Source organism: Schistosoma haematobium, chromosome 4 (genome assembly GCF_000699445.3).
Source record: "Schistosoma haematobium chromosome 4, whole genome shotgun sequence".
NCBI classification, from domain to species: domain Eukaryota; kingdom Metazoa; phylum Platyhelminthes; class Trematoda; order Strigeidida; family Schistosomatidae; genus Schistosoma; species Schistosoma haematobium.
This window is the reverse complement of record NC_067199.1, coordinates 10,613,328-10,637,454: the sequence shown is the minus strand read 5'-3', so window position 1 is coordinate 10,637,454 and position 24,127 is coordinate 10,613,328. Positions and strand designations below refer to the sequence as shown.

At 35.9% G+C, this 24,127-nt stretch overlaps 1 protein-coding gene across 2 annotated transcripts in view; it reads left to right on the top strand.

The window, feature by feature from the left end:
• Positions 1 to 741: 741 nt before the first annotated feature.
• Positions 742 to 24,127, top strand: part of SRPK2_1 (SRSF protein kinase 2) — a 43,076-nt gene continuing 19,690 nt past the window's right edge. The window contains exons 1-15 of one of the 2 annotated variants that reach the window (XM_051215625.1): positions 742 to 865; positions 898 to 968; positions 1,067 to 1,145; positions 1,321 to 1,487; positions 1,524 to 1,632; positions 1,668 to 1,755; positions 1,788 to 1,875; positions 2,476 to 2,582; positions 7,160 to 7,322; positions 10,711 to 11,061; positions 15,322 to 15,437; positions 17,326 to 17,817; positions 19,726 to 19,884; positions 21,410 to 21,572; positions 22,031 to 22,674. In XM_051215625.1, the coding sequence (XP_051066157.1) occupies positions 947 to 968; positions 1,067 to 1,145; positions 1,321 to 1,487; positions 1,524 to 1,632; positions 1,668 to 1,755; positions 1,788 to 1,875; positions 2,476 to 2,582; positions 7,160 to 7,322; positions 10,711 to 11,061; positions 15,322 to 15,437; positions 17,326 to 17,817; positions 19,726 to 19,884; positions 21,410 to 21,572; positions 22,031 to 22,674 (2,748 nt within the window). In that variant the 5' untranslated portion in view covers positions 742 to 865; positions 898 to 946. Of the gene's footprint in view, positions 866 to 897; positions 969 to 1,066; positions 1,146 to 1,320; positions 1,488 to 1,523; positions 1,633 to 1,667; positions 1,756 to 1,787; positions 1,876 to 2,475; positions 2,583 to 7,159; positions 7,323 to 10,103; positions 14,072 to 15,321; positions 19,885 to 21,409; positions 21,573 to 22,030; positions 22,675 to 24,127 lie in introns of those variants that run through there. The other variant, XM_051215624.1, reaches the window with a different exon arrangement.

Genomic DNA, 24,127 nt, shown 5'->3' with positions numbered 1-24,127 from the left:
TCAGAAAAGTGTTTAACAACGGCAAGTTCGTTGGATTTAAACTTTTGACTGGCTACAACTTACGGTCATCACTACTCCACTAAGGGCGGCGTGGGCTGTAGTGGTGAATAAATTACCAAAGTAAATAGTTCTGTTAGTCTTCGACATTGATGCTGACTTCATTAGTTTTTCTGGACAAACCTTTGCTGCAGGTGATCGGTCACCCATCCGCACCAGATCACGAGTGGGTACCTCGTGCTACACATCCATTGCAACTGTTAGTCAGCTTAGACCAAGCGCTCCTCGATATATAGACATCTTGTCAAATAGATGTTTGAACCCCTCTATTTCTGACTCCTAATTTAACTGGGTAGGTATCCTTCGATTACAAAGATGTTGTGTGTTAATTGATTGTCTAACTCTGAATACCTGTGGCATCTTCATGTTAGACTGAGATGAAATATTAGGCAGAGGGTGACAATAAGCCGTCAAAACTAAAAGTTTGAAAAAGGTGACTTGACTCTGTGTAATTTTTCATGGAGGATATTTACGCCACTTGCCACAGATACACACTAATAACTCCTAGTGCTTCAAGTTACGAAATTTCGCTAGAAGTATAAGAAACAGTGTCAAATATGACCTTAAGACAAAGTGCAAAGTCTGCCAAAAATTCACCGAGTTTCTTTACATTGTAATGTTGGTTGAAGATCATACTTAACTGTTTAAGCCAACAATATACTGATGACTGATTTAAGCGGACTTCTTCATAAGACATAACAATATCAACTGCTTAGATAATCTCCAGACTATAGGACATAAGTCTTTGGTTAAAGTCACTCCATAATCAACATAACCTGTTTCGAACTTATTTTTGGTTTAAACCAACGTGCGTGTTGTTTAAATTCATACTTTCCTCAGTAGTTAGGCTGGGTTGAATTCCTTGGGGTTGTTTGGATACATTGTTATTATGAGCAAAATTCCCAGAAAAGGTGAGGGTTTAAGAGATCATGTGAAGTGTTTTTATGTATAAATATATTTTTAAGACTTCGTGTACATGTACTCACATTCTACCTGATCTTTCTTTTAGTCGTCGCCCTACAGAGCAAGAAGAAAAACAAACAAATTAAGAAAAATGCCCCGAAAGACAAATCTATTGGAAACAAATGGTAAGTTTTGTCCCTGTTTTTACGATCTTACTGGGTGGTTTTACTATCGGCATTTTGGAACGTCGTGGAACTACGATAACATGTCCTGAATAAAAAAATCGCATTTTGTTAATAATACAAGATACATAGTATCAGATGACTTATTCTACTGTGTTTAATGCGTTTTCCTTTGTAGTAACGGTGCCGTAGAAGACCGACTTCAACCACAGGACGACTCCACGCCTAAAAATGAACAGGAGCCAACATATTGTGAGTACTCACGAGATGAGGAAGTTTTAGAGGAGGAAGAAATTCTCGGCAGTGATGACGATGAGCAAGAAGACCCTCGGGATTACTGTATAGGTTGGTACTCTGTTTAATTAAGTTAATACAATCTAGGTGGATATCATCCAGTTAAGATCGGGCAGGTATACAATTCACGTTACCACGTCGTCCGTAAGCTTGGTTGGGGTCACTTTTCCACTGTATGGTTATGCTGGGATTTATGGTTAGCTCAATATTACATTGTACTAACATCTATAGTTCAAAGCGTTTCGTTGCAATGAAAGTAGTCAAGAGTGCTCCGCACTACACAGAAACAGCTCTTGATGAAATAAAGCTGCTATCATGCGTAAGTTTACGGTAAAAAGATAATTTGGTTAGGTCCGCGAATCTGCCCCAGATGACCCGTTCCGGAAAAAAACAGTTCAGTTGCTAGATGATTTCAGAGTGTCTGGTGTAAATGGGAACCGTATCCTTTTATCTTATTGCTCATTTACTCGTACACATCGGGTTTCCTAATAACGGCATACATTTTCACCATCTTTATTATGTGTAGGGAGACACCCTAACCATACATGGTCATACCCTTAGATGTTGAAACTGGGTCCATCCAGTGACTCGTTACAATCTGCCAATGTATGGGATGCTGTACGTAAAATCACCATGGTACCAATCAGCAGTAAGGTCTTGGCAGTTTTTGAGAATATCTGGCTCATCGCATACCTTCTGCAATATGTGCCTCCATCTCGCGTTGGCAAACCACTTGCCATAAGATCTCCATTCATTTTGCCAATTATATAAATCTTATGCACAGATTTCACAATGAAGCGCACTGATAAATTCCAACACTTCACAATCCTGGGTTCTCAGTAGTCCATGCATTTGGTTTGTATTTTAATTGCCACTTGTCGATAGGAAGTTAAATTCAAGCTACTTTGTATCAGCATATAGGAATTATCGTGTAGTAATTATTTCTAAGTACATGCTAACAACCACTATGTTTAAGCTCTTATGTTTTGTTTTTCTTATATGAGGTCTTCATGCTATGGATTTCTTAACCATTACTTAGATGTTTGTATGATCTTTGAGGTTCTTGGCCATAATTTGTTGAAGCTAATAATCAGGTCTCAGTACCGAGGCATTCCACTCGAAAATGTTCGTTCTATTATTAAACAAGTAAGTATAGATTATCTTATTTCCCCCTAATGTTCGTGGCTTCTAGGTTGCTGTCTGTGTCGTTTTCACGGTTTTGTTTTTAATGTGTTTTTCTATTATTGATGCTCAAGCGAAATTAGCTCAGGCTATGCCGTTACATATATAAGTAACTAGTCAATACACACACTTCGTTTCAAGCATCCCAGAAAGTTACACAACCGGTTAACTGGATTGTCAGTATAGCAAGTATTATTTTGCAAATGACGTTCTTGGAAATTCACAGATTTCATTAAGAAATATTAACCATGGTAACGCTAGAGCAACGTAGTGGCTGTATTAAATAACTGATTAGAAAGATGCGTGAATTAACTGCTGGTTACTTGAACCATGAGACTTATTTATTTGAGAAGTCAGAGTACTTCGGCACGTTTGATAAGCTAAGCGTATAATCATCAAGAGACTAAATCTGAGTGATATTCGGAATTTTCCTCATAGATAATCCTTGATAGAAAGTAGACATTTGTTGTTTTCAGCGTTCATTTTTTGAGGACCAGGTGTACTGAAACTGGTTTTAATAAGTCTCAGTATTTTGTAAAACAATTGTATCATTGATACAGGACGTGAAATAAGCTCTACTCGCAGCATCAGTAAAAGGCCACTAAGCGTAAGCTTACGAAGCGTTTGTGCCTCCCTGTAGCTTGTGACAATCACTAAGTTTATGATCCTAAGTTAGGAAATTTGCAGAAACTCAGTCCTCGCTCCCGAAGTATCAATACCATGTAAGCTGTACTGAGCGAGTCAAGCAGTTCGTCATGTGAATTTTCATCTTTCATTAATGTATGCAATTCTATGATAATTGCTCTCAAAAGGCAGTATTAGGTGAGGTTTAGGAACATTTGTGGAACTTTTGTTTATTCATCTGAACACAAATATTTGTACAAATAAAAATGCGCCACACAAATAAATGAAATTGTGAAGTGAGAGTGAATATGATCGTGAAACAAATGAGTAAAAATAAGCAAACGAGGATGTATCATAGGGAAACAGTTCATTTAGGAAAAATACAATACTAAGTCCTAGTTATAGCAAGGCCGCCACTTGCTCCTGTCCTAAGCTGTCTGATAATCTCAAGTCACTAAGTTGCATTGTCTATCGGACCCCAACCAGAGAGTCGTGATGGACCGAACACCATGGATTCCAACACCATATCATACAGTGAACAACCCAGCTTTTTCCAACCATTTTTGATATTGGCAAATAAAGCACGGTATTTTATGTTTGGTCATGATGTGTCCCGACCGTTGTTGCTACCTTGACGTGGTGGTCGGGCTTGCCTATCGTGGTGAAGCAACCGAGCTATACTGACTGGAACAACTGTTCCTCAAGGTCCTACGTCAGAAAGGTCGGTTGAAGAGCGGTAAGACTAAAAGCAACAAACCCAAGGTCCGAAGGCGAAGTCGTACTGCTGACTGTACAGAGGTGTGACGGCAGTAAGGTGTTTCCTTCAGACAACCAGCATGACAGCGATGCTGCCTTCCCACAAGGAGGGGTGGGGTTAGAAAAGGTCGACCCTAAAAACACACACCCACGAATATCCGTCTCCGGCGGTAGGGTCTCAACATGTACGAAGCTCACACAAAAACTACTCACTAAAAAGGTCTGTTGTGACCTACCTCAAACAGTTGTCCCTTGGCCACTGCAGTCACGCTCCCAGACTACCTCTAGACCAATTTCCTTTTCAGGTACCTCCAGAAAAACCCTTCCACGGTGTGGGCAGCCGGGAAGTGATAACCGCCCTCATACCTCTAACAGCACTCAAGATCACTGTATTCATGATCAACCTCCCTCTTCAATTCCTGTTATTCCTCCTACATCAACTTAAAACTCTAAACTTCTTTTTTCGGCTTCCCCCTCAAGTGTCACTATAGCCAACGATTCTAGTGCTCAAAACACTCCCAGGTCTACTGAAACCTCGCTCCACACTACACATTGGAGCCTTCAATGTACGCACCCTATGTCAAATCGGTCAGCAGGCTTCCTTGGCTAAAACCCTGGAATCTCGTACCATGGATGTATGCTGTGTTTCCGAAACACGCATACAGGATCCCAGTGTGGTCATTCACTTGACCTCACCTCGGCAAAACGGAGAGCCAACGAGATACACCCTACGTGTATCTGGTGACCCGACGGCCAGCTCTCGTTGACTAGCAGGAGTAGGGATAGCACTAAGCATGAGGGCGGAACAAGCACTGTTAGAGTGAATCCCCGTCAACAGTCGTCTATGTGCTGTTCGGCTAAACGGCTCAGTAAGAACTCGGAAGGATAGGGACACACGTCGTTGCTTTTCGTCGTTTCTGCCTACGCTCCCACCGACTGCAGCTCAGATGAAGTGAAAGATGAATTTTACAGAAAGCTATCTGAACTTCTTCAGAAAGCTAAACGTTCAGACATAGTACTCGTAGCAGGCGACTTTAATGCCCAGATAGGTAGCTTAAACCAAACAGAAAGATATTTAGTTGGGTATTTTAGTATACCGGCACAACGAACAGATAATGGTGGTCGTCTGCTGCAACTATGCTCAGACAATCGTTTATTTTTAACAAACACAAATTTTAAGCATAAGGAAAGACATCGTCTAACATGGCGACCCCCTACACCAAACCAACGATGGACTCAAATAGACCATATTGCCATCAGTCATCGTTGGAGAGGGTCGGTAGAAGATTGTCGCTCATTCTGGAGTACCTGCTTGGACTCCGCGCCCTAGTACGGGCACGCATCTGCTTGCGCCTCAATGGACGCAAAAAAGCCACATTAAAAAGACCCATTAGAACTGAGTTGAGTAACGAGAAAACCAAAAGTAGGTTCCAGGAACAACTGAGGTCACATTTACGTAGTTCTGAAAACGAGGCTGTTGCTTGGAAAGATATACAAACAGCTGCGGAAACAGCAGTGACATCTATTAGTGATTTAAACCAAATAGTTACAAAGAACCAATGGATTTCTTTCAAGTGTAGTGCACTGATGGATTCTTGTAAACTCATCCAATCGGGCTCTGAACAAGATAAAGAGCGAAAACAAATCAGATCTAGGTTAAGCAAAAGTCTAAGAAACGACCGTGAGCAGTGGTGTGCATCGAAAGCAAAGGAGATGGAAAAGACGGCAACTATAGGGAACACAAGACAGTTTTATAGACTAATAAAAGAAACTGGAACTAATAATTCAAGTGTAAGTAAGATTATTTCGGAAAAAGACGATACTCTCATCTGCTCCCAGTCCAGATGTTTGGAACGATGGGCGGAACATTTTAGGGAACAGTTCAGCTGGCCTTCAGCGACTCTACAACTACCCATCATCCCCAGACAGTGTGAATGGAACATTGAAGTAGGTCCCCCAACTCTAGCAGAAGTTCAAAAGGCTATAGTTAACCTGAAACGAGGAAGGGCAGCTGGTCCAGATGGATTGGCTCCAGAGGTCTTTAAGGATGGTGGTCCAATTTTAGCGATTAGGTTGACTAATATTTTAGCTAAGATCTGGGAGTTAGACGTTATTCCATCTGACTGGTCGCAATCACTTATCGTCCCAATATATAAGAGAAGGTCAAAATCATCTTGTGACAACCACAGAGGGATTAGTTTAACTAATATAGTATCTAAAATACTAACCTCGATAATTATCAGACGCCTAAGACTCGTGAACTGCAAACACGAGAGAACCAAGCTGGCTTCAGACCTGGTCGTGGCTGCATCGACCACATATTCACCATTCGTCAGGTTCTAGAACACAGGCATACTTATCGACGTCCGACAATGGTGGTCTTTCTTGACTTAAAAGCAGCATTTGACTCGGTAGTAATAGTGAGGTTGGACTTAGGGTATTAGGTAATGATGGTAAGTCAGTTGGTGAGGTTGTTAATCTTCATCGACTGAGATGGTTGGGCCACGTGTAACACATGCCTGAACACCGATTACCACTACGTGCAGTGCTGACTAGTGTTGGAGATGGTTGGAAGAACGTTAGGGGCGGCCAAACCAAAACGTGGCATCAGTGCTTGAAGACACTAACCTCTAGTCTGAGCCATGTTGGTAGATGCAGACTACTTGGTTGGGGTCCGCATGACTATCGTAACCGATGGTTAGAGACTCTTAGTGACATGGCTCAGAATCGATCACAATGGCGTCGGTGCATACACTCCCTATCTTCCCTTAAACTAAGAGATTAAAATCACTTCATATCTTTCTTTCTACGAACTAATTCTTCCTTTCTGTACTATATCCTTATATGCAGTCTTTCTCCTATATATTAGCACCTTTGACCTAACCACTCCTATGAATCCGATGTTCATCTTGCTGTGCTAATGAGGTATGGCAATCTGGACCGATGCATATATGTGCCTGGTCCTACGTTGTAGCTGACTGACATGATGTGTAAAGTCACTAAAGCCTAATCATCGTGGGATTCTCAGTGTCGTCGTTATCTAAACTGTTAGCCCATTAAAACGTATTATTCTTTTATGGTCGAAAAAATATATATTGTTTTAGGCCTTTAATAATAAAGTAACTAATACTTTGTTTAATAAATGATTATCTTGTCTTTAGACCCTTCAAGGACTTCATTACTTGCACACAAAGTGTCACATTATTCATACAGATATCAAACCGGAAAACATTTTAGTTTGTATTTCTGATTCTCAAATCCGTAGAATGGCAGCGGAGGCCCTCGATGCTCAAAGACGAGGTGTACAGTTGTCAGGTTCCGCAGGTGAGATTTGCTAGTAACAATTTATTAATTGATTAGAAAATGGAGCTTAACTGTATATATGTACGGAATAATCTAGCGAGTCAATTTATCATATTCAGTAGTATCCTAAATCTTCTGGTGGATTAAACTACAGCTCTTAACGGGGTTGTAATACTGCGATTCATAAGTTTCAATACCTAACTTTTCACTATCGGTAACACGTCTAGTTCATGTTTTAACTATGTATATTCAAATACGCGATTGATATAATCGTTTCAAAGCCATATACACAAGCCTGTATTTAATTACTAGACCGTAACATATTAAAATGGGGAGAATTGAATCTTAAGATAAGTCATTTTGTAGTATACACTAACTACCAAATGTTTCATAAAGATATTCTAGTTTTTCATGATTCGCATAATTAAGTTTTATTTTCTCACAGATTCACTAGATTGTGATAGCATTAATTATTAAACATTTTGTATAAGCCGTTATTGTTTGTTGCTTATAATCACTAACAATGAGTCCATTAACGTAGATATTGTGTATGTTTAACAATCATTAACTCACATAATACTCATCCGTCCCCAATCTACTAACCATAACTCCGGGATGGTCGCTTGTATTTTATATTACTGAAACCTCAAAAGTCACGTGATTGTATTGTGCTGATGCGGTGTCGCAACCTGGACCGATGCACATATGTGTCTGGTCCTACGTTGTAGCTGACTGACTGACTGACGTGATTGTATACGTAAAGTATGAGACCATAAGTCACCATAACCAATAGATTTCAATATACATATAACTGAAGTATGTTTAGCATAAATCTAAGTAACTGCTTTATAGTTAATTCACCAATTTATGAATGATACGAGATGTAATAGTTAGTGAGCCAAATAGTTTAAAATTAGGATTTTATACAAACACCGTAAACCATTTATTTAGTAAATGTCATTGAGATGTAGACTAAGTCCTCAGTGAATAACTCAGTTTTATGATTCAGAGTTGATAACAGTAGTGCAAGTGCATTCATTATTTATCGTTCCTTGAATTCATCTCCGAGTAGCATCATCCATTGTCTTGTCTTTCTCATTGTCATTATATTGACTTTTCCTTTTGTTAACTTGGTCTCGTGGTGTCAACTTGGTATTGCATCTAACTCATACTTGTACTAGGCTCCATGGATGATATGGTTATCCTCACAACCCTAAATTACTGTTTGCTAACTATTCCTCAAATGAACTTATACACTGTTCACACTTTATTGAAAACCGGTCACTTAAGTAGATCTTAGGGGTGATTTTATCCAGGGTTCTCAAGTTTGTGTTCACTTACTGATTTTCTCTGTGGTACTGTAGAACTCTTGCGTTGTAATTTTAATTCATCATAGCGTAAACTTTCAGGTCACGAGTTAATTTCGTTTTATCTATACTCTTGCTGTCCTAACTTATGACTACTCTAATCGTTCCAAAAATTTGCGCATTTCGCTGAATATTTAAATGCTGACATAATGAGTAACTCATTTATTGACACCTACAACTGTTCAAGCTGTTCGATCATCGTTGTCTCCGAAGGGTTGCTGACATCCAGTGGCAACACCATGTTAGTAATGCAGAGGTTCGGCATCGTGTGTTCGGGCACAGGCGATAATGCAATTGGTGTCACCATCTTGAAACACCGACTTCGGTGGCGTGGACATGTTCTACGAATGTCGTCCCAGAGAATTCCACGTCGTGCATTATTGGGAGGGGTGGTCAGTCTATGACATCGTGTCGTGGCATGAAAGAAAGCTGCAAAGGACTGGCTTCTATTGGTCCTTCACGACTCCCTGGTTGGGGTCTGAGAGAGATGGTGCGACACAGTGGCTAGAAACGTTATCAGATATGGCTCATAATAGAAGCCAATGGCGATCCTGCTGTAACGTTCTTTTACTTTCTTCATAAAAATGGTTGCTTCTTTCTTAACTGAAAGATTTCTGATTGCACCTTTTCTTTTCCCCTATTATTATTATTATTATTATTATTATTATTATTATTATTATTATTATTATTATTATTATTATTATTATTATTATTATTATTATTATTATTATTATTATTATTATTATTATTATTATTATTATTATTATTATTATTATTATTATTATTATTATTATTATTATTATTATTATTATTATTATTATTATTATTATTATTATTATTATTATTATTATTATTATTATTATTATTATTATTATTATTATTATTATTATTATTATTATTATTATTATTATTATTATTATTATTATTATTATTATTATTATTATTATTATTATTATTATTATTATTATTATTATTATTATTATTATTATTATTATTATTATTATTATTATTATTATTATTATTATTATTATTATTATTATTATTATTATTATTATTATTATTATTATTATTATTATTATTATTATTATTATTATTATTATTATTATTATTATTATTATTATTATTATTATTATTATTATTATTATTATTATTATTATTATTATTATTATTATTATTATTATTATTATTATTATTATTATTATTATTATTATTATTATTATTATTATTATTATTATTATTATTATTATTATTATTATTATTATTATTATTATTATTATTATTATTATTATTATTATTATTATTATTATTATTATTATTATTATTATTATTATTATTATTATTATTATTATTATTATTATTATTATTATTATTATTATTATTATTATTATTATTATTATTATTATTATTATTATTATTATTATTACACTTCCTTACACTAATCTGTACGTTATTGTTCTTTTTCTTTTTTTACGTTCCCTACCTTTTTCCCTACTCTTCAAATCCTCATTGTTTTGTGTGGTGCATATGTATTTGGTGCCCTCTTGTACCAATATTTATGTGTTCAAATAAATAAATAAATAATTTTTTAGTTACATCGGACTTATTCATTGGTAAGTCACTGCTAAACATCAGCGAAATCTATGTAGGGTTTTGCACATCTTTTTTAGTCTGCTACCCAAGTTTCTCAATTATAATGTGGAGGAATTAAGTGGTTAAGACATCCAAGTTTCCGCACTAGATCTCAGGTTCGAACCTTCTCTGTTCACTTCAGTCTGGGCACCCGAATAGTATCATTATTCATCACAGATAAAGTGTAACAAGTCGAGTACATGAATCTACTTAATAAATTAAACAAATCCATGAATCTCTAATTGATTGATGATTGAGTTATAACCAATGCCATGTACGTCAATTTTTTTAGTGCTGATCGAATTATATTAATCAAGTTCATAAATTTTATAGATAGGATAATAAATACCCTTAGTAGGTTTTAACATATGCTCTTCAAATACTGTTGAACTCCTATCCATTTTCTTATACAGTGAGCACTGCACCCAAAGAAAAACAAGATAACACGAAGATGACAAAAAGTCGCAAGCGCCGTCTAAAAAAGCAACAACGAAAACAACAAGCACTTTTAGAACAGGAACTTGATGAATTAGAGGAATTGGAATCACAGGAGCATGAACGTCGTTTGTTGGATATGGGACTGATTCCTGCTGACAATGAACAGAACCATGAAAAGCCAGAACAAGTAGATGAAAAGCCTAAAAGGGACTCAGAAGTATCCCCAGAACAGTCATACTCGAATGAGGCTAATACTACTCCCCCAACAGCAGACTCATACAATGCCAGTCCAAGCAAAGATTGTCATCCTACTACAAATAACACTGGTAAGTTACTGTTTTATTCATTCTATCTGTAAAAGACAACTAAGTTTCAGTCGTTTCATAATTGTCGAAGAAATTACTTACGGCTAGATTTTAGATTTGTAAAGACTTCATGATAGTGACTTGCTCTATGGTCGTCTTAATAGATTCTTAGTGTATCATTTTAAGCTTTCAGTTGGTTCCTTCTATGTATGGTGTAAATCAGGTGTTACGTAGTAGACCAGTTTGAAAGCTGATTTACATGTGTTTAATAACCATAAATTCATTTTTTAAATAATTGAAGATTAAGGGTCTCTTGTGTAACTGCTGAGATCAATGTCTCCACCAGTAAAAACAGTGAAAATAACAATAGGTGGACCGAACTGAAGTAAGACTAATGTCCTGGTTTTTAAAATCGATAGATACCATCAAATTTAATTTTGGAAACAACTGGCCATTGAAGTGAGCACTGATGGAGGAAACTTTTAGTTGCGACTACTTCATTTTAATTACTAATTGCTGTTAGCAAGTTAACTCATTTGTTTGTTTTATTTTTCACTCAATTTCCTGATGTAAAGCTTAACAACCTATACCTAACACAATGTTCCTTTACACCAATGTACTGTTTAAGTCGGGTTCGTTTTAGGTTTTAGTACTGTGTTGTTCTAAAGTAGAACCCAAGTATTAGTCATCGGAAATTTCACGAAGTTTAGTCCGGATTCATCTGTTTATCTTCAAGTCTAGGATCGGTTCTAACTATTGATCGACTGTTTACTTTTAGCTTTATGACAACGACAAAATTCATATTTAAGAGCTAATTGTTAGCCATCACAGTTTAATTAATTAATCTGGCAGTAAACGATCTCATTGATGTCTTATTTGTTTGTCTGTATATAATTTTTTCAATGAAAAGTAATGTTTGAAATGTCTACGTTAAAACTATTGTGTTCATAGGTTTTTGTATATTTTGTGATGTAACAGTCATCATATAGATTGTTAATAATCTATCCCAACTTTTGAGTCATCTTAAAATTGGTTAAACTGCTGGTATCATGAATTTACTTTCAATTTTTCGGAGGCTGTCACGTTAAAAATAAGTTGAATAATTAAATTTATATCTCCTGACAAGTGGCTCTTCTCACAAATCAGTTCTATGACTTAACTGTTCATTTTTTCCTTGCCTCGACGATATCTAACAGTTAGTAATGCTGTAATATCTAAGTCCCAATATTCGTTCTGTCCTATCCAGCTGAAGTATTATTTTGCAATCAAACTTAATGGTTTGCATATCCAACCGAATCCAGCAATATAATCCGGTCTAAGAACAGCCATCGTGGTTCACCTTACACCAAAGATCTCTGATATTTCGTTAACTGGTTAAGACCATTCATCTAAACTATTTGACGATTTCACCTCATCAGTAGTTTGAGCAGTTCAACTTCGAAAATTCTTGTTATCTATTGTTAGTTTGGATGTGTAATCAGTTTTCCAACTGTTTTACCGTTATTGGTGGTTTTTGTTATTTCTTTAATCGACAATTTAGTGTACATGCATTACGTGCAAATAATTTATTCTTTATGATGCCCACCTATTGCCCATTTTACTGGATCAACTGTACTTAAAACTTGTTCGCAAGGCTTGTTACTGTGAACACTCATATTACAGGAATCAAAAATACGTTCATTTTCATAAAGTAGCTGGCACTCATATAGTGCTGAAATATGCAACGCGAGGTAAAAAATTAGTTTTCGACCTCCTTTAATTCCACATAAACCAACGAAATCACGTAAACTCAAGTCCCATGACAGAACTAACATTCCCAAAATCAAGTGTTCAAACAAGATCGAAATTCTTATTATCAGCCTTTTTCAAAATAACATTCGAATCGCTTCACACCTCGTCTTATTTCAGTTATAGAAAAACTCAAAAATCCCATTAAAAGAAACTAGTAATAAAAAGATTCAACAGGTATATTGAGGCATATTTAATGAGAACATTTTCTCTATCACCGAAACTTCTTGTCAATAACTCAGATTGCTTAACCCTTGATCAGACCACTTACTAAGACTCCATCATCATGTCTACAATGTAGCCGCCTAGCATACAAGTAAAATACAGACCACCTAGTCATCTGGTTAAGTGGATATTTAATTACGGAATATAAATCCCCGGTAATTGATTGGATAGTAATATTCAAATTTTTAGTGCATAGCTTCATTGTCTCTTACAGATCTGTAGGTCGTGACCGTAAAACAGCAACGTCAAGACTTGCTTGCTTAGATTGGGAATGAAGATTGCAGCTATATCACTAAAAAGTTCATTAAAAGAAATAAGTCTAACAGGTGCTTTAACAGAACAACGACTTAAAGTAAGGAATACTACTTGATCGTCTATGTAACCCATTAGAGATGATAGGAAGCTCCCTTATTCTGTAACAATTTACTTCCATGATATAATGATAAGCAATATGTGTTTCCAAATCTGTTCGTCGCAATGTTCGTATAGCAACTACCCTCAGGTGTTCCAAGAAATCGATTTTTTCTCCTGATAAGCTTCCTATTCCCGTTCGTAGAAAAAGCATAAAAACCCTTTCTTTCTTTGTTTTCGCCTGTTCTGGTAGTTGGTGCAGTGTTTATGGATACTGCGCGTGCTGTTGTCTCGGTGTTAGGCTACGCAACCTCCATCCCATTCAAGGCTTGCAGCAGTATTTTGGAGGACAAGACAGCTCCCATTAATAACCCTCCTAAGATATCGTCCACTCAAAACGACGAGCAAAATCTTTCATGGTTAGGCAATCAGAATGGTGTCCCAGGTTTCATCAGTTATGGAGACCCCAAAATTAAGATTCCTAGCCCACTTCAACCTGGACAAAAGCGTACAGCTTCCATTTCTGTCGACTTCACTCCATCTGAGTCTTCAACTGTCTCCCATGCAGATGTTTGCAGTTCTCCGCCATATCGCTTATTTGCCCACCTTGCTTTCTCTCCTCTGGCTGATCGACTAGTCCGGAAGTTATCCTGGCCATTTATCTTCAGTGAGTATTTTATTCCACATGTACATCAATGCATCATCTGCTTGCTTCACAGTTGATGATCCGATTCCGATTAGTTGTTTTATGTTACCCTGGTAAACTGCGAATGCAACTCGTGATATCGCTTCAACAGTTCTCCTAGGTCAGTTTTTCTAAGCACGCACAACAATACCAAAGGACTTGACGATAAGGTGTTTTAGTCCATATTTCAATACTATCTACACACAGAATATAACGATAAAATGGAAATCAAAGTGAAGTTATTGAGAAACTACAGAGGACTAAATGTTAATAAGAAAATCCAAATAGGGAATTCAAAACAAAGTGGTTCGATATTCAAGATTTAGCAAGATGAAGATGCAACTGCTCTACTTTAACTGATCCCTAGTCAAAATTTGAGTTTTCTCCTAACAGATTCGGAAACTTCATTTAATCAACACTGATAACATCAGTTGGTAAATTTGTAATACGTTACTAATGTGCAATACGTGTAAATGAATACGATTAACAACTTCGATCACAAGAAGTATCGACCGGTCACACTACACACCATACTTTTTAATTCTCACTATTATTTCCACAATATAGTGCTTCTCATGCGGATTAGACTATTCAGTTTTTCCACTCAATTTGGTGCTTTGTACTTGTTTATGAAAAGTGAATACCTCACTCTTAAAAATTTTAAATCTGTCGAAACATTGTCCATTTTGATCCTCAACAGTTCATCCAAGTTTGTTAATCACGACACTCAAAAAACTTTTATTCTTCAAAATTACTCCTGTTGTGAGGTTATTCATCTGATTTTAGTTGCCTATCATCCTTACATATTGATAGCTTTCGTTCTTATGATGGTTATTTTCAGTGCCATCCATTGCCCATTTTTGAGATGTTTTATGTTCTAAGCATTACAGCTCTGATATTATTGGTCAGACTGTCGTTTTGATGTTCAGAACATTCCTTCGCTAACCAAATATTAGTTAACTCTTACGGTCAGCATACTAAAAGCTAACAAACTGTCTCCTGTTGATTATCAATGCAGTCGTGTTTTAGGGTTTTTGTAACCTTATCGTTTTCCCAGCAACCAGTAATATTTAGTTATATGTTTGTATTGAGGTTTCCTCTAATATTTCCTTTATACAATAATACTCGTTAAATTTTAAAATTAATGCTTTGTCTCTTTTTGCATATAATTACGTCAACTTCCCATGTTTTATTTTAAAATCCTAATTTTGTACTTTTTTTGCTTTGATTAGGGTCACCCGACGTCTCTACAAAGCCACCGTGTAAAAATGACACAGACGAGTCAAAAGATCATACTAAGCATAAACAGAATAAGGGTCCAACTGACTTGTCGGAAGAAAGTGATCAAGTAAGTCTTATAATATTCCTTATCAATTGTGGTATAATCTTCACTCTATCAGATAAACAAAACATTCATCTCTGTAGCTTGTGATGCAATTTTTGAATATATATCAAAACTAATCACACTAAATGTCAAAAGTGCCTCAGTAATGCCTGTTACTAAATCACTGAATATCCAATTTTCTAATTTTTAATAAGCGGTCATATTTCAAACATTCTCCTACTAAACTGGTATCAAAAGTCATGTCACAATCTTATTTGCAACTGATTAGTACAGCAGTGTGCCAAATTTTGAATCATATCATAGGATTTCCGTAATTAACTCATGGACCTAAAACCAGGTCATATCTTACAATTAAAACTACAACCCTTGTCACAGATGGTTGTAATACGTGGATACATGTAGCTTGTCATGATTATTATTCACCACAAGGCAACCACGTCTACTCAAATCTTTTCATTCGCTTTGAAACTGAACGAAAATTGTGTTAAGCTAATGCTTAATGTCTTAAATTTAATCTATTTATTCTCTGAAGAAGTGGCTTACCACTGAGTCACGAAACGTCGGAAAATCTGATTTTTCTTCTACTCATTTGGGATATTACAAATATGATAACTTATTTATAATGCCTTCAGTGGTTTCAAATTTGTGTATTCAAGTTTATATCTATTTAAGAAATCAATGACCCATGTGTTGATCCCCGTGGTAGATGAGAGAAACTAAGATCACGTCTCAGGTTAGACGAATAAAGCTAGCCTCACACAACAGTCACCCATAGAATTATATATAGAGTTATACAAGATCTATCAGTCATCTTTGTTGTCTCCTGATCAAATCTATATTCTATCTTCTGAACTATCCATCTAACCGTCGATATCTTTGTGTACTTTTAATTTACATACAATCGATTATTCGGCTACAGTTTATAAGAAAAATGCGTCCTTGCATCTGAGGTCGAAACGTTAAAATAGCTAAAAACACTTTAACTAAATACCAGTTCCTTTTTAGAAAATCTAAACGATATGGACTTTAAACAGTAAAGTATTAACTGGGGACCAAATACAGTAATTATCTTATGTTGTAAATCTATAATTTTATATACTCATTCAACTTACAACGTAGAGTTAATCATTTAATTATTGAGTAGTCAAAAAACTTGGATTTCTTTCTCTGCTCTTAATGCAGTACCTATTACTTACAACTTATTTTCAGATCGAGGTATTGCTCTATTTTGTGAAATCATTGATTTATTGATTTGTGTTGCATAGTGAATTTCGGAATTTTTGTTTGATCTGTGAAATATTTAACTGGATATTGTATGATATTGCCTTAAATATTCGATTTAAGCACATATTCTTTAACATTCTGATAGCTTTGAAGTGTCATCCCTTTAGCTTCCCATTATAATAATAGTAGTAATCATCATTATTTCCACTTCTTTGCTTTTATCCTCGACTTATTGATACGAAGTCTGGGATTTTAGTTTAATGCTGCACCTAGTTCAGACGTTTTTTATCTAACCATTAATCCATAGACGTCCAAAAAACGTGCTAATTAAATAAAGTCAAGCGAATAAATAAATAAAAATTTTGAGCTCACAAAACTTTAGTGTGCTTCAGATTAGTCAGGCATTCTGTTCTATTTGGCGTATGATTTGTTGATTGAATGTTTCAACATACGGTTAGAAATCGTATTTAGAAAATGCTTCCACTTGATCCATAAGTATTGAAGGTGTAGGCTGTGGAGATTTTTAGCGTTAGTGTTGACAAGGATAGACTATGATGAAGGAAAAAGATAGTCCATTGTAAGAATTAACATGTTTCTGAATTATTGTGACTGGTCACGCTTGGTTTTTTTCATTTTTATAATTATCTTCAAATTGGTTTTCATTTAGTTTATACAAGAAGACAACGAAAGTGGAGTGGCTGTTCGTCGTCGAGTTAAAAAGCTTCCAGATCATTCTGGTGCTGCCGATGATAAGGCTGATATTCCACTGGCTCCTGTGACTGAACCACAGAAAACGTCAACTACTGGTAATCGTAGGTCCGTAATCATTCAACCAGATGGGCTTTTGGCAGCAGCTGCAGCATCAGTGATGTCTAGTACTTCTCATTCTCCTCCGGAGTCCTCAGCAAAAGATGATCAAGGTCAGGTCAAATCGAATTTCACGAACTCGAGGTCAAACGGAACTGAAGGAAATGAAAGGAAACTTAATTCGGAGTCCAAATCAAGTCTGACAGTAAACAGTACTGGTGAAGGTAGTTCCAAACGGTTAAGTTTGGTTACACCATCTAATAACAATGCAGTTTCTGGTCAAAGTGTTTCAAACAAACGTCGATCACTGCTTTTCGAAACTGTGATACATGAACCTGATGCCAGTAAAGAGGTGAATTTTCCTAGCAATCTTTCTTCCTCAAGGAAATTGGTTGTAACTGAAGATTTAGTATTTATAATACTGGAATATCCACATTTAAAGAGCAGATGTTTTGAAAAAAATTCTAAACAAAATAGATTGTTTTAGCACTTGAAATTTAATACAATAGGTTTGTTTAAAAAATTCATTACGACAGTCAAAATATACTAGGACCCAAAACAATTTTATTACATTAAAATCAACTGATCTAAGTTAGACAATCATCAGTTAGGTACTCACAACGTAGAACCTAGTACGTTTATGCATCGGTTCAAGTTGTTATGCCCCACTAGCAGAAAGGGATGGAACTGCCAGGCCAAATTCCAGGATGGTGAAGAAAGTAAAAGTATCAGTGGTAATACAGAAGATTAGAAATCGGAGATACTATTCGAAAAGGAATTATAAATTAGTGAAATAAAGACAAAAGTTTTACGAGGATTCCGAAACTTAGAATTGAGAGGAAAATGGATACACCTGTGCCATTTCAAATAAATCGAGCGATGTCATTCAAAGCCTCTTACCACTGGTTGCAATAATCACACTGACCCTAACCAGGTAATCCATACCTATTAACATGGCTCAGTCTAATTGTCAATGATTTCATGAACTGATGCCACGTTTTGGTTTGACCACCCCTCGCTTTCTTCCAACTTACTCCTATACCAGAAAACATCGCCCGTCGAGGTATGGAGTGGTTGGGGATACGTGACACATGTCCCGACTACCTCAGTCGATAGAGATTTACTACCTCATCGATCGATTTCCCATCTTTACCTAATATACTATCCCTAACACAGACATTACTTACTCAGTGGTCCGAAGACACCTATGATCGAATATTAGTAACCTACAATTGTCTTCTGTGTGTAATGGCCACGTTTCGCAGTCATAAAGCAGAACAAAGCGAACTGCTGCGCATCAAACTCGCCCTTTATTTGTAAAACATATCTCACCTATTCCACAAATGACGCAAGTTGCCAAAAGCCAATCGAACCTTTTCAATCCCTGCCGAGATTTAGTCAGACACCCGACCACCAGTACTGATACGTCCAACTACTTCAGTCCCTATCATTAATTCAGGCGATGACGCAAGCCAATCCTAATGTAAGATTTTACATTTGGAGGGGGAGAACCACATATCAAACGTACTTGCGTTGTTATTCAAGTTGATCAAACCGCATCTTGTCATCGTCTTCAAATAGAACTATATCATCTGCGCATTCGAAGTCAACAAGTGAATCTCTTGGTAGATGAATCTTTGAAAAGTTAGACTATAGAGTATTATACCTAATAGCATATCTGTGATGTTAAATAGAAATGGGGAAAGCGAACAACCCCAACGAACACCAATTTAAGTAACTAATTCCGATAACATTTCTCCATAAGCTCTGAATCGACCAGTAGTGTTCGAGTAGAGTGAGCCTGTCCAAGGTTTATGTACTTATTTGGTACACCGTTGAATGACAAACACTGCCACAGAACCTGACGATCAACGGAGTCAATCACCACCTTAAGGTCAAGGAATACAACTACTGTTAAATGTCGGAAAGTATGTCTATGTTCCAGAACCTAGCAAAGAGTAAGTATTTGGTCTGCATCCGCGTTCAGGTCTGAGACTAGCCTGGTTTTCTCTTCATGAGCTCTAGTTGGACGTCGAAGTATTATTGAGGCTAAGAGTTTTAAACACTGTATTATTAGTATATGGTTATGGAGATTAGGTTGAAGGCGTTTCAATATAATAGTTCACAACTTTCAATTATCTGATAGTTGTCAGCTTGGGTTATGGTTGTTGTTACTCTTGCGCAGGTGAAATGCCGACTCGTTCTTTTAGAGTCATTTATTCGACTTTATTCATTGTACTGTGTTTTGTTTATTCCGCAGCCGTGTGATATTGAAGTGAAAATCGCCGATTTGGGTAATGCATGCTGGACTTACCGTCATTTTACTGAGGATATTCAAACTAGACAGTATCGAGCCTTGGAGGTTCTCATTGGCTCCGAATATGGACCACCCGCTGATATTTGGAGTACGGCTTGTATGGTATGTGTTTTTTATGTTTCGTCTAAATAAAGATTTATATCAGTTCTTTTTAATAACTCACTATACAAGTTACATAGCACTTCAGACGTACTCGTTTCTGCTCATTACCGGTACATTGAATCTGTACAAAAGTACTCGATACACTTGTGGCAATATGACGAACTTGGGTGTAACTTCTGTAATTAAATTCAAATTTTACCAAACAACCAGTTTTCAATTTATTCAAATACTCTAAATCATCACTATACCCACAACACAATTACATTTACTTGGTTATCATCAAACTGAAATATTATGTAAACTTGTGGGAAGAAGATTTGCAGTATCACTTGGGAGAATGATCTTTTTACACATATTCCAATGTATAGACAGAACGTAATCAAAAACAAATACATTTCTGATTCAAGACAAAAATCATTTTTCTTATATTTATTGTTCTAAAGATGACGTACTATTTCAAGGCGAAACATAACGTCACGTGGCTGTCCATCGTGACTGGATTAAATCATAGTATACAACAATATTCTGGCAACAGGAATGGTCAGCTGATATATATATATATATATATATATATATATATATATAACGGCTTACCAAAACCTATTATTAGGTCAGGGATTCAAGTCTATTTTAGAGTATCAGCAGGTTTTTAAGGCATCACAGATATAAATAATTGAAAGGGCCGTCACAGGTTCTCCCAATTCTATTCAGTTCAGGTTATCCATATGATTCAAGTGAACCGTCAACTACATCATCGACTAATAACATTAAGTCACATTCCTGCCGTAAGGTCACAACGTAAAGTGACCGCCATACTTAATTCAATGATTACATGCTCAGTATATGCGAATTATCTCGTAATACATCTAATTTCTATTGCATATATCTCACAAATTGCTAGGACTGTAAAGTTTTGCATTTTTTTAAATTTATCCTCTAAAATCAATAATTACGATCAGCGTGGTATCAGCGACCATAAGCAAACATTATTTAAGCCTTTCAAATTCTCGCTATCGAATCTAATCCATCCTTTTTTCATCAAATAATCAACTTAATGTATTCTATCCGTGTTCTACTAATCAAACTAACAATTCAATATAGTTTATATCCTTGATTGATTCGCGTCAACCATCTTGTGAAAATTTTGCTGTAAGTCAAATATCCATCAAAGCAGAAAGAAGATCCTTAGATATTCCAGAAAGCCTTTGCCATTACAAGAGTTGATTATGTGTGCATCCAGTTTGCACAGAAAACTCTCAATCCGTAAATATTGCAATCAATATATATATATATATATATATATATATATATATATATATATATATATATATATCAATACATGCCACAGATAGTAAATATCTCGTGTCTGATGTTAACACTGATTTCAATTTTGTTCTCTGTCAACGTACGTACAAAGATCTACGTTGTTACTGACTGACTGACTTTGTCACCCAGTTTAATTACAGTTGACTTCTCAATAGACTATATTGATATATAATACTTCAATTACCTTTTTCTATTATAGGCTTTTGAATTGGCTACCGGTGATTATCTTTTCGAACCTCATTCTGGCGAAGATTATACACGAGATGAGGACCATCTAGCACATATCATTGAATTATTAGGCCCCATACCTAGAAATATTGCTCTTTCAGGAAAATACTCCCGTGAGTATTTCGATAAACGAGGTACGTTAATGAATTCTCTTTGCCAAACTTAAAAATAGTTTAGTATCAATATGTATTTATTTTAACTGCTCACTTTAGATTCAACCTGTTCTTAACAAAAATGAAAAAAGTTCACATAATTGTTATTTAGTCATTACCGTTTCAGTTATCCATTAAGACGATGGATTAGTGTTTAAAGCACTTTGTTTTCAGTTATCAAGTCACAATACCTACTTCTGTTTGAACAACCGCATAGTATTACTAACCTCCACAGACAAACAGTGGGATTAAAAACCGAGTACATTATTCTTTGCTTGGTCGATAAGTTACATTAATCAGTACTTTTAAGTAAACCATGAGGTTATTATCTAATTGCACAAAAGAATAAAGGTTTGTTTAGTTTTATTTTGTGTTCTTGTCAAAGGTTAACATAAAAATTGAAATCACAATATGAACTTTCCTTTGATTCCAATCATCAGCTTGTTTACGTCATATACATCGCTTGAAACCTTGGAATTTATTTAATGTCCTCACTGAGAAATATGATTGGCCACCAAGCGAAGCGGCTCTTTTCACCAGTTTTCTGGAACCAATGCTCGCGTATGATCCTAATAAAAGAGCGTCCGCGTGGGATTGTTTACAACATTCCTGGATAACTGGTCAACCGTATTCTCCATCAGTTGAGGAAGGCCTACCAAATCATATCCCATTTGGAGTGAATATACCAGATCCATTGATGGGTGACGTTTTATCTAATCCTAGTACATATTACCATCCACATGTCAATCAACCAAATATTGTAGATCCCGCAAACACTGCTGGCTTGTGTTACAGTCAACACCCACACTTAAAAAAGCAATACCCGACAGTTCATTGCGTTGCTCCACAATCTAGAAACAGTCGTTCTGTCAACTACATACCACCTGAACTATCTTTCAGTGGAAATGTCAACCCATCTGAATATCACTTATCTTATGGTTCCGAAATGGTTGTGGGTGGGGAAAGTGTGCCGAATCGTAGTATGTGTGTACCAGATTCTCACTTTCAACCGTGGTCCTCAAAACTCATGGGCTCAAAACGACTAGATGTTGTCAGCAATGTGGACGGCACAATAAATTTAGATGTAAGTTTTTTTTACCCCCCCCTGATGTATTTCTAGTTTATACTTAACGTTGAACAGGATTCAACCATTTTGATTGAATGCCGATTTATTTCGTTCGCCTAATCTGTAATCCTAAACCTTGATATTATCCACATGGAGGTTCTATTGACTACAATGGTCATTTTATCCAAGTTAATAGAATAAAATTACATATTTACCAATTCTCACAGCTTATGACGCAAATTAAATAAATGCCTAGTATAATGGGCTGTTGAAAGTGATTTATGAAAGTAGGAGATATACAAGTATAATCATAAGAGGCTTCGAAACATTGCTCAATTATAATAGGACCACTACGTAAATAATCCTGAGGTGAAATGTAAGGGTATCTTGTAAAAACGTACCAGTTGATAAAGTTGTTCATCCTCATCTCAGGCACCTGGTACCTGTGTTACATGTTTAGCTATCTACTATGACGCGTATTATTGGCTATCGTAGGCACTGGTTTGATGAAGGTTCGAGAAACTAAGCAAAAATGTAGAACCAGTTTTGAAGTTACATTGAGACATGAGGATAGGTTCATAATTCTCAGGTAAGGTCCCACCGAAACCGGGATCAAGATTCGTCCCAATTGGCGTAGCTAGATTCGTTGTTTATGTCCCAAATCTGTTATTCCACACGCCCCATACCCTTTCTAATTTCATTCGTTCCCATATTTTTGTGTTTAACATTTTACAATCATGGATATTACCATTATCTTGACACCGCTCCTAATCTCGTTAACCCCTTCTCTCCGCGCTGTTATGAAATGTGGTCACTTACACTAATGGATGCCAATACCAGGACATATTCTGTTGATTACTGGACTGTTTGTTCTACACATGTATTCCTTGCTTAAAAGCTTATATCTACAGAAGTCGAAGAAATCATATTGTAAAATATTGTTAATGAGACAGTTCGGGACTGATAAACAACTCTTAGTAAGTTGTTTTAGTATTATTTATTGAAACGTTTGAATAATTCATTACCCCCAGTAAGACAGTCAAAATAGATTTAGAGAAGCCACACTGAATGATTTTTTGATTCAGTGTTTTAATGTCGATCTTAAAAGTATAACATTCATACTGTTTTCTTTAAATTTTACACAGTTAAGATAATGTTCTAACTGTAATCGTTGTATATTTTTCAGACACGTTCAGATATACTAAAAAAGGAATATGATAATCGGTTGCTACCATTTTTATATATAAAAATATTTCGTCCCATTGATCGAATACTTTTGTTTCACTGTACTTGAAAAAACTTAGTATTTACCTAAATCCATGTTTACACCTATTAATTTCAATGACTTCATTGAATCGAAAGTATATAGAAAGTTCAGATATACTCCTATACTTCCTACAAGAAATCACCATTTATTTGATTGTTCAGATCTTTGTTTGACAGCAAACCAGTCATTCCATGCGTTTATTTC